Genomic DNA, 13760 nt, shown 5'->3' on the forward strand with positions numbered 1-13760 from the left:
CCAAGTGGGAGAAAGGGGGTGCAGCCCTGAACCCCAGGCTCGACTGGGTGACGAAGAGCACAGCCCAGCCCAGCTCAAAGCAGATAGCCAACAGGAGACATTCGGATTCCAAGCTCCCAGGCTGATCTGATTACATGAATCCAATCGCCACCCCACTTGCTAAGTGCTCGTTTTATTTTTGTTACCTTGTTTATTCCTGTGAGGTAGTTAATATCTTCCCCATTTTACAGATGAGAAAACCGAGGCTGGGGGAGGCGAGGCAACCGGCTCAGGGGCATGTCAGTAGCTCTAGGAAGTGTAGAGCCCTCTGCCTCCAGAGCCTTCTCTCACTATCACACCTCTCTGAGCCCCACTTATCTCTGTAAGGATCACTGTGAAGATTAAATTAGGTCATATTTTTTCTGACGGTGGAAGTCAGGCATCTTCAGAAGCAATGCAGAAACACTTTGGGGGAAGGGAGGGGAGGCACTGAATTTTAGGCTTGCCTCTGCCATTAGGCCCTCTGTATCCCTCTGAGCAAGTTCCTTCCTCCGCCTGTGCCTCCGTTTCCCCACCTATACAATTCAGAGTTGACAGACATGACCCTTCCAGGTCAAAGCTCTGGGACTCAGAGGCGGGGTTAATCATATCCTGCAAGACTGCCCCAACCTCAGACACCAGCAGGAGCAAAAGTCTCCAAAGGGTTTTCATCTGGATAAGCCCCCAGTCCCAGCCCCCAAGAGTCCAGGCTGGGACAGTCAGGAGGAGCTACACTGCAAGGCCTGCAGCAGGACCTGGGGCCACCCCGGGTTGGCCCTGGCCCCTGGCGTGACCTTGAGCAGTCTCCTTCCCTCCCTGGGCCGACTCCCTGTCTGGAACGAGGGGTTGGGCGGTGACGTGGAAGGCTCCTGCCAGCTCTGACATTTATTATTTCAGGATCCCTCAGTCTCTCGCTGTTTTCCTTCCTGCGCTGCTGGAGCCTGTGGCGGGCTGTGCGCCCCTTCAGTTGGGCCCCTGAAGCCGTCTCCCCAGCCCGGGAACCCGGCCAGCCCTGCCAGCTCAGCCTCAGCAGCTGCCCCTCGCAGCATGGTGGGAAGCAGGGAGGAAGAGGGGTTGCAGGAAGGGAGCCGCACCCTCTGCGTGTGCTGAGGCCTCCACAAACCCCAAGTTTCCTGGCTGGGATTTTCCTCGGGAGACTGCTCGGCGGTGATGAGCTAAGAGACCAAGAACTCTGCAGGAGGATCGGTGAAGATTCCCATCTGACCCCTGGCCCCAAGCCCTGAATTCCACCCAACCCTGGGGAGAACCAGCCTGCCCTCCTGGACACAGCAGCAGAGGGCCCCACGCCACCCATCCTCTGGGTTTCCTTGTTGGCCTGGATGAATCCCTCCCTGCCCCAACTCGATAGTCACCATGAATCCCTTAAACCAGGGGTCCCCAACTCCCTGGGCTGCAGACCAGTACCGGTCCTCGGCCTGTTAGGAACTGGGCCGCACAGCAGGAGGTGGGCGGCGGGAGAGCCAGCGAAGCTTCATCTGCCGCTCCCCGTCGCGTCGCTCGCATTACTGCCTGAACCATCCCCCCCGTCCATGGAAAAACTGTCTTCCACAAAACCGGTCTCTGGTGCCAAACAGGTTGGGGACCGCTGCCTTAAACCCCAGTCCTCCCCAACTCTGCAGTTTCCTCAATGTGCCACGCTGTTTCCAGCTGCTAGACCTCTGCCCGGAAACCCTTTTTCCCATTCTGCCTAGTAAACACTCCACCTTTCCCTTCTCAGCTTACAGGGCACCCCCTCCCCATCACAACAAAACTAACTTTATGCCACCCTGTGCCCACTACAGCCTTCTATCAGAGCATTCGTGGCCCTTATTTACCATGTCTGACTCTCTATGGCGCTGAAAATGCTAAAAGGGCAAGGATTGGCTCATTTGCCTTTATAGCCACAGCACCCAGCACAGGGCCTGGCACATGAGTAGCAGTAAATGTTTGTGGAATGAATGAGTGAGTAATTAATGAATAGATACTAGCAAGGCCCTGTGGGAACACAGAAAAGGCAGCAGGGGTTAAGAATTCAGGACATCACACTGTTCTGTGGTCCAAATTCTACTTCTAATACTCTTAGTTGTGTGACCTGGGGCAAGTGACTTAGTTTCTCTGAGCCTCCATTTTCGCATCTGTCAAATGGGATAATAATAGCACTTATCTCATGAGACTGAATGCGATCGGGCATTTAAGTACCTAGCCCAGTGCCAGGTATACAGGGAGGGCTGCATGATAGCCACCCTGCCCAGCAGACATCTCTGTATTCCCAGGCCCTGCGACACATCCCCAGGCAGCCAGGGGAATTACCAGGGGTGCTTAAAAAAGTAAGGGTTCCAGAGCCTCACTTCAGACCTGTTAAGTCAGGGTCCCTGGGGAGGAAGAAGAGGAGTGAGGGTAAGGCACTCAAGTGTGCTTTGAACTGCCCAGGTCCAAATCCTGGCTCTGCCACTTACTGCTAGCAGAGTTGCCCAATTTATCAAAAATAAATACAGGACATGCAGTTATATTTGAATTTCAGTTAATCAATGAATAATTTTTAGTATAAGCATGTCCCATACCTTGCATGCACATCCTGTATGTTCTTTGGCAATCCTGTTTACTGGGTTATTTCATCTCTCTGTGCCTTTGATGGGGATTACATGAGTTAAAATGTATATGGGAAATGCCTACAACACTGCCTAGTGTGTTTGCTATTCCTATTTTTATTGCTTTAAAAGCAATCCAGACGATATGGAAGAAACTTGAAAACATTATGCTAACTGAAAGAAGCCAGACACAAAAGTCCACATATTGTAGGATTCCACTGACATGAAATGTCCAGTATAGGCAAATCCATAGAGACTGAAAGTTGCCAGAGGCTGGGGGAGTGACAGTGGGGAGTGACTTCTTTTTTTTTTTCTTTCTTTTTTTTTTTTTGCAGTACGCGGGCCTCTCACTGTTGTGGCCTCTCCCGTTGCGGAGCTTAGGCTCCGGACGCACAGGCTCAGCGGCCATGGCTCACGGGCCCAGCCGCTCCGCGGCATGTGGGATCCTCCCGGACCGGGGCACGAACCCGTGTCCCCTGCATTGGCAGGCGGACTCTCAACCACTGTGCCACCAGGGAAGCCCGGGAGTGACTTCTAATGAGCACAGTATTTCGTTTTGGGCCGATGGAAATGTTCTAGTATTAGTGGTAATCATTGCACAATACTGTGAATAAAGACTGCCGCACTGTACACTTTAAAATGGTACATTTTATGTAATATGAATTTTATCTCTATTTAAAAAAAAATCTACCTAAAAGCAACCCAGGGGATTGTAATGTGTAGCCAAGACTGAGAATGGGGTAGGCTCTCAACGAATGTTTGATGAAGAAATGAATGGATGGGAGAGAGGAGAGAGCAAAGGGCAGAGCAGAGGGGAGAACCTGCCTTGTCCAGACCTAGGCTCAGCTATTCATTCCCGGACACCCACAAGGTACACAGATTTCTCTTTTTGCTCTGGTGCCAGGACTGCACAATTTTAGTGTTTACTCACAGTGATTACCTCATCCCTGTTGCAATTATCTTCCCCTTTTCTCTGTGGTTCCTAATCTATTTAACCATCCTATATGCAGGTGTACCTGTGTGTTTAGTAAAAGGGAATTAAAAAAAATGAAGTATCTGTTATGCGCCAGGTAGATACTAGATGCTTTACATGTAATTCCCTCAAACAACCTCATAAGATAGTGATTATCACCCTGATTTGCAGATGGGGAAACCGAGGTTCAGATAATTCAAGTCATGTGCCCGAGGTCACACAACCAATAGGAATTCAAACCCAGGTCTGCCTGACTTCACTTACGGGACAGTCTCCACAGATCTCAGCCACCCCCCTCTATGCTGTGGGCTGTCAATCATCTTTTCATGGGCACGAGTCTTTCTTCCCAGATGGGGACCTTGTCCTGTCATCTCCATCCCCTCAGAACCCACCATCTCGCCTTCATACATAGCAGGTGTTCAATAAATAGCGTTTAATGAATAACTAACCTTAAGGGGGCATGCAATAGCTCACCACAATAGTTTTCCCTCTGAATACTCATCAGAGTTGCCTGGGAACTTTCTAACTGTTCCCTTGCCCAGGCCTCACCCCTGGGAGATTCTGATTTGTAGGTCTGCATGGAGCCAACAGCACCTGAAGTTCTTAAAAGCTCGGTCAAAACCCAGCCCAGTTAGAAAACCTTTAGCAGCTGTTCCCAGCTCAGCCTCCTGTACCCTGCACAATGAGACCCACTCTCTGACCCCAGTGATACCCACTCACAAAGTTCCCAGGACAAAGGGGGCCCAGGGCCCTGCCCCAGACTTTGGAGATCTCATTGTGCCTCCGTGGGCTTCATTGCCTTCATGTACTCTGGGCCCATCAAAGGGACTTTCTAGCAAAGATGTCTGAGGACTATACTACCGAATTGCTTTTGAGGAAAGCACTTACCTTCTGCTCTGGCCTAAAGCTCCAGTTTCTGTCCACAAATATGCCACCTCGGTGGCCAGCAACAGCTGAATACCAGGCAAGGAAGTCGGGCTCAAAGACGGCCATTTGGGGAGGTGAGGAACCTTTGTGAGACTGGGCTTGAGGCTGACACTCCAGGAGGACCCTGTGTCCTTGTGCAGAGGCAGCCTGGAGTGGGAAGAGGCTGGGCTCAGATGGAGCTGGGTTCTAAGTCTGGCCTGGAAAACCCTCTTGGCCCAGGTCCCTGGCCACCATCCCATGTCTCTACTTCCCTTCTCAGGAATAATTCTTACCTGCCTCCTCCTCAAATCCAGTCCAGGCCAGTGTGGAAGGGAAAATAGCATTAAATCTAGTTTGTTTGTTTCTTTCCCTAAATCAGTTCTCAAGGTCATCAAGGACCTCGGTGTTGCCGATGTCAGGGGTCGTGTCTCTGTCATTTTCTTATGTGACCTCTGGGCATCTAGGCAGCATCCGACAAAGCTGAGCGTGGGTCTTCCCTGGTGGCACAGTGGTTGAGAGTCCGCCTGCCGATGCAAGGGACACGGGTTCGTGCCCCGATCCGGGGAGATCCCACATGCTGTGGAGCGGCTGGGCCCGTGAGCCATGGCCGCTGAGCCTGCGCGTCCGGAGCCTGTGCTCCGCAACGGGAGGGGCCACAACAGTGAGAGGCCCGTGTACTGCAAAAAAAAAAAAAAGAGCTGAGCATGGCTCCCTCATCGAAACATTCCTCCCCTGGCTTCTGAGGCACGGTCCTCTCTTGATTTCCTTCCTTCCTCATTGGCAGCTCCTTCTCAGTCTCCTTCATTAACTACTCTTCCCATCCTAATCTCTCGATCCTGAGCTCCCCAGAGCTTGGGCCCAGGTCCTCTTCATTCCTTTCCTTGGGTGATTTTATCCACTCCACTTCTTTAAAACCAGCTAATGCACTATACGCATTATGTGGTTCATGGACCACCTGCATGAGCAACTCTTGGGGGTGCTGGTTAAGATGCAGATTCCCGGACACCCTCCTGCAGGCTGGTGAACCCGCCAAGGACATTTGTTGTTTTTAAAAATTAATTAATTATTATTAATTAAATAACAATTAATTTATAATTAATTATAAATTAATTATTTATCTTTGGCTGCATTGGGTCTTCGTTGTTGAACGTGGGCTTCTCTAGTTGCGGTGAGCAGGGACTACTCTTCGTTGCGGTGCGTGGGCTTCTCATTGTGGTGGCTTTTCTTGTTGCGGAGCACGGCTTCTAGGCGCACAGGCTTCAGTAGTTGTGGCTTGCAGGCTCTAGAGCACAGGCTCAGTAGTTGTGGCGCACGGGCTTAGTTGCTCCGCAGCATGTGGGATCTTCCCGGACCGGGGCTTGAACCCGTGTCCCCTGCATTGACAGGCAGGTTCTTAACCACTGTGCCACCATGGAAGTCCCAGACATTTGTCATTTTTGCCAGACTGGTATCTGAACCTCTCTCCTACATCTGGGAAACTACTTGCTGCACATGTCTCAGCAGAGCTTGCCTCCTACAAAAGCTGACGAGATCAAATTCATGCTTTTCCAGACTCCTTTGCAGCTAGGGTACAGGTAAGTATGAGCTAGCCTTGGCCAATCAGAGGCACTCACTACAGACTTTGAATCAGGAGCAGAGAGAGTGGAAGATCATTCTTATACTGATGGCAACAGCTGTGAAGGTGCCCAGTCCCCAGGGGACAGCGGTGGTATATGCTGTGGCATTTAGTGCGAGGCAGCAGTGTCCTCGCCAGACTGGCTCAGTGGAGCGATTTTGGCTGAGATCCCCCCTGCTGCCTCACCCCAGTTCTCTAGCTTCCCAGAAATCCTGTGAACTACTGAATATTCCCTTTCAGTGAACTCCTCTTCTGTCTAAATCGGCTCAGGTTGGTTTCTGTTACTTGCAATAAGAAGCCTAAGTAAGAAACAGCTACTGAATTGGACTCTCTGGGAATGATGCCAGGTGATTCTTACACAGATCCGAGTTTGAAACCCACTATCTCAATGCTGACAACCCTCAAATGTGTATCTCCAGTCCACCCACTCCTCTGACCTCCAAACATATATCTAAATGTCTTCTTGACTTCTCCACTTGTATGTCTCAAAGACCTGTAAGATGTGAAAACAGAATTCTTGACTCTCCTCCAAACCTGTTCCTCTCCCAGATTTCCCCTTCCTAGGAAGGGGCAATGGCATTCTTCCATTAGGAATTTGGGAACCATTCTCGACCACTCCCCACATGCACTCCATCATCAAATCTTGATGCTACTACTTATAAAATACTTCTAGAATCTGTCCACTTCTCCACCAACCACGGCCCTACCCACAGCACCATCGTCTCTTCCATGGACAACTGCCAACAGCCTCCTTGGGTCCTCTCCTGCCCCCTCCAATCTCGTCTCCACACAGCAGCTGATATGACTGTCCTAAAATATAAATTGGATCATGTTGCTTGCCTGCAAAATAAATAAAATCCAAACTTGCCACCAGGGCCTACAAACTTGAATATGATCTGGCTCCAGCCTACCTTCCCAAACTCATCTGTTGTCACTCTTCCATTTGCCATCGCTATGCTTCTGCTCCTCTGGCCTCCTTTCAGTGTCACAAATACTTTAGGTTCTTTACTGACTCAGGGCCTTTGCCTAAGATGTGCCCTCCAACTGGAGCACCCTCACACCATTATTCTCTCTATTATTATTCTCTCTATATTCAGGTTTCTTCTTTTCTTTATTTGTTACTCCCATTGATATTTTCCGAGCTCCTACTATGGTGCTGTGGTAAATACTAGGGATAAAATGGTGAGATAGGTTATTTTCTCATGGAAGTCAAAATCTAGTGAGAAATCAGATTTTAATAAAGTAATTATGCAAATAAATGTAAAATTTATCTAGGATGTGTGCTGCAAAGGAGAGAGACACACGGTGCTATTAGGGAGAACTGAGCTATAGAGTAAATGTGGAAAGACAAGTTAGGAGGCCAGTGCAGTGTTCCAGGGGAGAGGTGACGGTGATGTGGACTAGGGTAGTGATGTAGAGAAGTAGATGGACGGCAGAGATGTTTAGAAGGTAAAATTGATGAGCCTTGGTGAGGAAGGGTGCATGTGGAGCTTCTGGCTTGCTTACCAGAAGAGAGGGAGGGACCACTTTCTGAGAAGGGAACACCAGAATGGCCAGCCTGGGGGGGAAGTCATGAATGTGGCTTTGGACACATTGAGATGTCCAAATGAAACAGCTGAGTGAGCAGTTGGACATGAGGGTCTGGGCTAAAGGTACAAATGTGTGAGTCACCTGAAGATGGAAGAGGACTGAACCCATGGGTGTGGATGAGATTGCCTGGGGAGAGAGGCTAGCATGCCAAGAGATGAGGACCCAGGACCAAACCTCAAGACAGGCCTGGACAGGGAGAATGAGCCTTCATGACATTTATTACACGTGCAATTGCTAACTTGTTTGTTTACCTGTTTACTGCCTGTCTTCCCCAGAAGACTGTAAGCTCGGTAGAGCAGGGACTGCGTCTCTTTAACAAGCAATGTGTCTACCCAGTGCCTAATACAGGGCCTGGCACGGAGCAGTTCCCATGCATGATGCTGGCCACTGTGTCCCTCGGCAGGGCCGGCCTCATCCATTCCTTAGATAACATGGTCTACACTGGTTTCCACTGTCCAGCAAAAAGCCCAAATGCCTAAATGACATTCAAGGCCCTCCAAGTCATGCTGTACCCCCTGAGCTCTCCAATCCATCTTTTTAATTCCACTACATCTGAGCTTTCCAAACTGGGGTTCCTTTACACCTGAATAACCAGAGCCACAAAACAGGATGAACACAGTGCCTCTCCCTGGAGCCTAGATTGTGCCAAATGAAGAGAAATGGCCATGGACACATGGGGGTGCGGGTGGGGACTTTCCAGGCCCTGCTCCTTTTCTCCAAGACGTATCCCCTCCCACAATGTAGGTCTCTGTGGCCATGTTTCCCTGCCTGAGTCGATCCCTCCATGACCTCTGCTGATGAAACCAGGGGTGGGGACCCAGCTTCTGGAACCAATCCAGAAGCTGGGCTGGGCCATCAACCTCTCTGCCAGGAACTTGGACGCGAGACTGGCTTGGTTGCCTTTAGATGCTGGACCAGTGAGGTCACGTGAATGTGGGGGCTGAAGATGCCTGACTTCCCCAGAAGACTGTGTGATACCCTTTGGGGCCTGTGTGATGACAAGTGAGCAAAAGCACTGTTTAGCTGTGCAGAAAGAAACAAGAGGCAAGAGACAGCGGGAATGAGGAAGCAGCTGCCTTTGTTCCTGATGATTTCCCAGATTCAAATGAGGCCCTGGTGAGGCCCGGGTAAGGTCTACTTTGAACTACTGTTCTTCAGTCCCATGAGGCACCTCTAGATCCTTAAAACAAATTTCCCTTCAACATAAGCTTTAGAGGGTTTCTGTTTCTTGCAGACAAAAAAAATCTCTAAGATTACATAATTTTTATTATTTTTTGCAAAATAAAAATGTTATTATTTTGGTAAAACAAACATCAACACATGATGAAGCAGAATGGAAAATTCACAAGAATATTAAGAATTAAGAATGAAATCCTTTCTAAAATAAGATTCAAAAACACTAAAGTCACAAAGGAAAAGATAAATTTGACTCCAATGAAACTTAAAACTATGCATTATAAGACATGGTACCGACTTAGGCAAACATTCCTCTTAACCACCACCCCTTTATTGATAATACATTTTCTCTGAGGACAGATATTGGGAAGCATGCACATTTCCATAGCAGTTACCTCTGGGGAGAGTACAGGAATCGTGAGACATGGTCAGAGGTGACTTTAGTCTTTTCTGTTATGTATTTTAAATTTTTAATTAAAAATCAGTATGTCTTTTGTTCAATTAAAACTTCATTAAATCTCAAAAAATATATATAAAACACAAGCCTTTGAAGATCCCCTGTTTGTGGTGGACTGCTTCATCCAAGACCCACTGGGAGATTTAAGTTCACTAGTAGTTTGAGACACATGATATAGCATGAATTCTCAGCACTGTCACAGTGGCTTACTTGGTTCCTGAATATGCTTTCTTCCCATCTGTCTCCAAATTCACTCACTTGTCCTCTCCACTTAATGGAGTTCTTGCATCCTTCAAGACCTATCTGGAAGTGTCACCTCCTCCAGGAAGCTCTCCCTGACTGCACCAGTCCTCACTGCTCTCTCTCTCTCCCTTGCTCCACTGGTCTCTTATAGCACTAACCATACCTTCTCTGTATACCCTGGACAGACTCCTGGGGTTCCACTTATCTCGCTAAGACAGGCTACATCTCCTCAACCAGCCAGCAAAGCTGAGCAGCATCTTTATGTCCTTGGTGCTTAGCAGAGAAATGGCATGGAGAACTGACATAGCACAGGCCTTAAAGTCAGACAAAGACACTATGTGGCACAATGCAACTGCCTTAACTTCCCTGGGCTCATTTTCACCTGTGTTATTGTGAATATCAATGAGATGATGGATGTAAAAGGGCCCAGGACAGGAAGATAACGGTTGACAGAATGATCATCTGTCTTAATACTCCCTCACATTTGAGCAGCTTTTAATTAAAAACAAAAAACATTTAACAACCCAGAGAGGTAAGCAAGGAAGGTAAAATAGGGTGAAATTTTAAGGGTGAAATAACTAAGGTTCAGAGAAATTACATTGGGACTTTAGAAGGAAAGAGAATAGGACCAGGGGTTAGAACATTTGGGTAGAAATGCCAGTTCTTCCACTACCCAGCTGTGGGAGCTTAGATAAGTCTGTAGCACTCTCTGGACATCAGTTTTCCCATCTTAAATGAGAGAGTTCCTAGGTGATCTCTATCTTAAAGGGTCCCTCAGCACTGACATTCTAGCTTCCTGTAACCTGCCCAGGGTCCTTCCTAGCAGGACTGCAAAAAAAGACTTCAAGTCCCAGGACAGAGTCCCTAGTTAACTCCCAGGAAACCAGCTGGGACTGGAACACTTGCTTTGAGAATCAGTCAAATTTTGATTCTGCCAAATGGAGCTTCAAGCCTGGGGGTTAGTCATGCCCAGAACTGAGATCGGGGTAATGACAGCATCAAACTACATGTAAATATAAACACAAATGCAAAGCCAAACAGGAAACCTCTGGAAAGTCCAATCCAAAGGTCAGATTCTAACTTTTGAGGCATTGAAATGCTGAAGAGAAAAACTGTATTTGGGTGTCAGAAACCTTTCTATTGCAAAAATGAACCTTTGCGCGCACCAAACTAAAGTCCCAAAGGCAAAGGAGACTGGGTTTTGTCTGGCCTCACCTGGGGTAAAGCTGAGCCCTGACGGGAGTCTGCTGTGGCCTCCAGATCCATCCTAAGGGCTCTCTCCCCCAGGCACGCACAAGTGCTTACACACACGAAGCCAGGCAAGGCCAGATGCATGGGCATAAATGGGCATTTCTGTCCCTGGAGAAGGGTTCATAGTACAGCCCTTTCTCCTGATCCTGCTCTAACATTTTAATGAACAACCCAGAGAAGAGTGTGAACTGTGAAAGCCCTAAGGATGCTGATCGTACTGACCTCTTCCAGGTCACAAGGTGAAGACAAACCTCAGGAAGCTCTCTCTCCTCAGGATGAGGCTCTGAGGCAGTTTCCCCATGAGCCTCCAGTAAAATACAATCTACATTCATAGGCGGTGGACTGTAAGCTACTGGCTCTGCCCAAGGAAGGAAGCCAAAGCTTCTTATTTCAATTAAAACATGTAACCCCACTATATGCAAAGCACTAGGCTAGGCTCTGTGAGAGAAATGAGGACAAAAGAGACCCAGTCCCTATCTAAAGAGGTCTGTCAATTAACCCCATAATCATTCCACTAATCAAAATGCATGCCTTACATACATGGCCTCATGTAATACCACAGTCCTGTGAGGTAAACATTATCCCCATTTTATAGATGCCAAAAGTGGGGCACAAACAGATCAGGTCACGTGCCCAAGCTCACACGGCTGGCAAACTGCAGAGCCAAAATTTGAACACAGGTCTGCCTTCCCCAAAGTGGGTGATCTTTCCACAGTCCTCTATCACCCTTACCAAGTGATACACACAGACTGTCGGATGGGGGTTCAGACTGCTGCGGAGAGGAGGAGAAGAAGAGATTTCCCAAGACATTGGCCCAGGGTATTATGAACTATAAATCTTTGTATCTACCACACAGTAGGTGCTCAATATTCTTATGGAGAAGGATGGAAGGTGAGAGCTGCTGTTGAGGTCCAAAATGCCACCCCAATTCAGGGCATCTTCTGAAAGGGAGCTGCAAAAACACATTATTCTCCTTTGGCCCAAAGCCTCAGGGTGTCTGCCCTAGAATATTCCTGCAGAGGAGGCCGGGGAAAGTGCAGCGGGTGTGAAGAAAAGGAACTAACTCCAATGAGCAGGGGAACGGGGTGGGGCAGCCTGCAAGGGCCAGAGAAAAGGCCTGGGATGCATTTCTGGAAAAGACAAAGAGGAGAGGGGAGGGGAAGGAGAGTGTAAACTTGTGAACAGCCTGGCCAAGGTGAACCCCGGCTCCTGGCGCCTTCTCATTCGCATTCATTCCACAAACACCGGCCAAATCTCAGAACCAGCAGTCTGGGGGAGGGCGCCTCACTGCTCACAGGGAGAAGTTAAGTTCAGGACTGAGGCTGGAAGGTCTGCTTCGCAGAAGGGGAGTGACTTGGGGGACGAACTTGTGGGGCTCCAAAGATGAAAACCCAAACAGATTCAGTGAGGCGCTGAGCAAACCCACAAGCGACGGCGCGGCAGGTCACGAAGAGCACTGGGGGTATGTCGCTCGACCTGTGAAGTCTGTCGTCGAGGTGACCTCGAGGACCCCCGAATGGTCCCTCGGGCCCTCCCCCAAACACTCGACGGTGAGGACGCAGATGTTTGAGATGCACTCTGTTCTCACAGCTCTAGGGAGGGGGAAGGTTTCTGGGGCGCGGTAAGGAGGGCCATCGCAGTTCCGGTCACGCCTGTAAAGGTCAAGGCGAAGCCCTGCCGAGACCCCAGACCCCTCCCGCCTCGGCCCCCTCACCTCCTCCCGCGCCAGTGCTGCCCCGCGGCACCGGGGCATCTTGGCGGCGAAGGCGGCAGCCCCGGCCGGGGAGCTGAGGTCCTCTGCAGTGACGGCCAGGAACTCTGCGACGCTGAGCTGCTCGGGCATGGCGGGCGCGTGGTCGGGGCGCCGGGGCTGCCGGAGTGGGGCCCGGGGGTCGCTCGCCGCAGTGCTCTGTGCCGGCCTCCCAGCCCGCCGCGGGCGCCGTCCTGGCCTCCGCGCCGCCCCGCCCCCTCCGCGCCGCCCCGCCCCCGACCGCCTTTGCTCCGCACAGCCGCGTCCCCTCTCGTCCTGGGAGCCCAGACCTTTCCCACTCCACCCGCTTCTCGGCCCCGCCCACGGCCTTCCAGTCTCGCTCCCCACCTTAGCCTGGACCGCCCGTCCCCCGGCCCTCGCGGGCCTCCCAGTCCTGAGAGTCCCGCCCCTGGCCCCTCGCCCGGCTCCTCGGCCCAGCCCTCTGGCCTCCCATCTCCAGAGAGCTCCGCCCCTGGCTCACTTCCCCGCCCTCGGCCCCTCACCCGGTTCCGCGGCCCCGCCCCATGCCTCTCTGCAGGGTCCTTTGGCCTCCCTTTCTTAAAGCTGCCTCTCTCTCGGCGCGTCCACGGCTCTGCCCCTTTGTCCCGCTCCCACGCCTCCGAAGTCACCCTGCCTCCCAAAGCCTCGGTGCCCTATCTCCGCATCCCTCCTTAATGCGCCTTGCGTTTCCCTCTCCTACCCATTAGTTCCCAGTCCTCATGACCTCACCCCTTGAGCTTCACCCTCACACAACCCCTCGTCTCTCTCCCAAGCCCGGGGTGGTGGCGGGGAGGATCTCGGTGCCCCGCTCCGCCCCGAGTCGCCCCACCCCTCCCTTGCTCCGCATACCCCGCTCTCGGCCTCTGCTCTGCGTGCAGCCAGGGCCGCCCAACCGCCCCTTCGCTCCTCCCCTAAATAGTGTGCCCCGCCTCCAGGGTCTTTGTGGCTCGGCGCCTCGGATAGCTGTGTGATTTGGGGAAAATTACATCCCGTCTTGGAACCTCAGTTTTCTTCTCTGAAAAATGGCAAGTCTAATGCTCACTTGGTTGTGATGTTACGAGGAGGGAACCTTACACGTGCGTGTACCCAATAGGCGCTCAGGAACTGGCTCCCTCTTATCCGGCCTTCTCACCCACACCTTCATTCTTCCTGGGCTCAGTCTCCTGCATTTCACTCCTCAACATGGCTCACCA

General features: G+C 50.7%; 1 protein-coding gene across 5 annotated transcripts in view; it reads right to left on the reverse strand.

Annotated features, from left to right (window-relative positions):
- The window catches only part of ASAP3 (ArfGAP with SH3 domain, ankyrin repeat and PH domain 3), a 47813-nt gene extending 34353 nt beyond the window's left edge, over positions 1–13460 (reverse strand). Inside the window, exons 1-2 of one of the 5 annotated variants that reach the window (XM_067723580.1) lie at positions 13268–13379; positions 12532–12687 (exon numbers count right to left, since the gene is read on the reverse strand). In XM_067723580.1, coding sequence (XP_067579681.1) covers positions 12532–12660 — 129 coding nt within the window. In that variant the 5' untranslated portion in view covers positions 12661–12687; positions 13268–13379. Of the gene's footprint in view, positions 1–12531; positions 12778–13070; positions 13217–13267; positions 13380–13416 lie in introns of those variants that run through there. The other 4 variants (XM_067723596.1, XM_067723588.1, XM_067723606.1 and 1 more) reach the window with 4 other exon arrangements.
- Between the last annotated feature and the right edge of the window lie 300 nt (positions 13461–13760).

Source organism: Pseudorca crassidens, chromosome 2 (assembly GCF_039906515.1).
Source record: "Pseudorca crassidens isolate mPseCra1 chromosome 2, mPseCra1.hap1, whole genome shotgun sequence".
Taxonomy (NCBI): Eukaryota; Metazoa; Chordata; class Mammalia; order Artiodactyla; family Delphinidae; genus Pseudorca; species Pseudorca crassidens.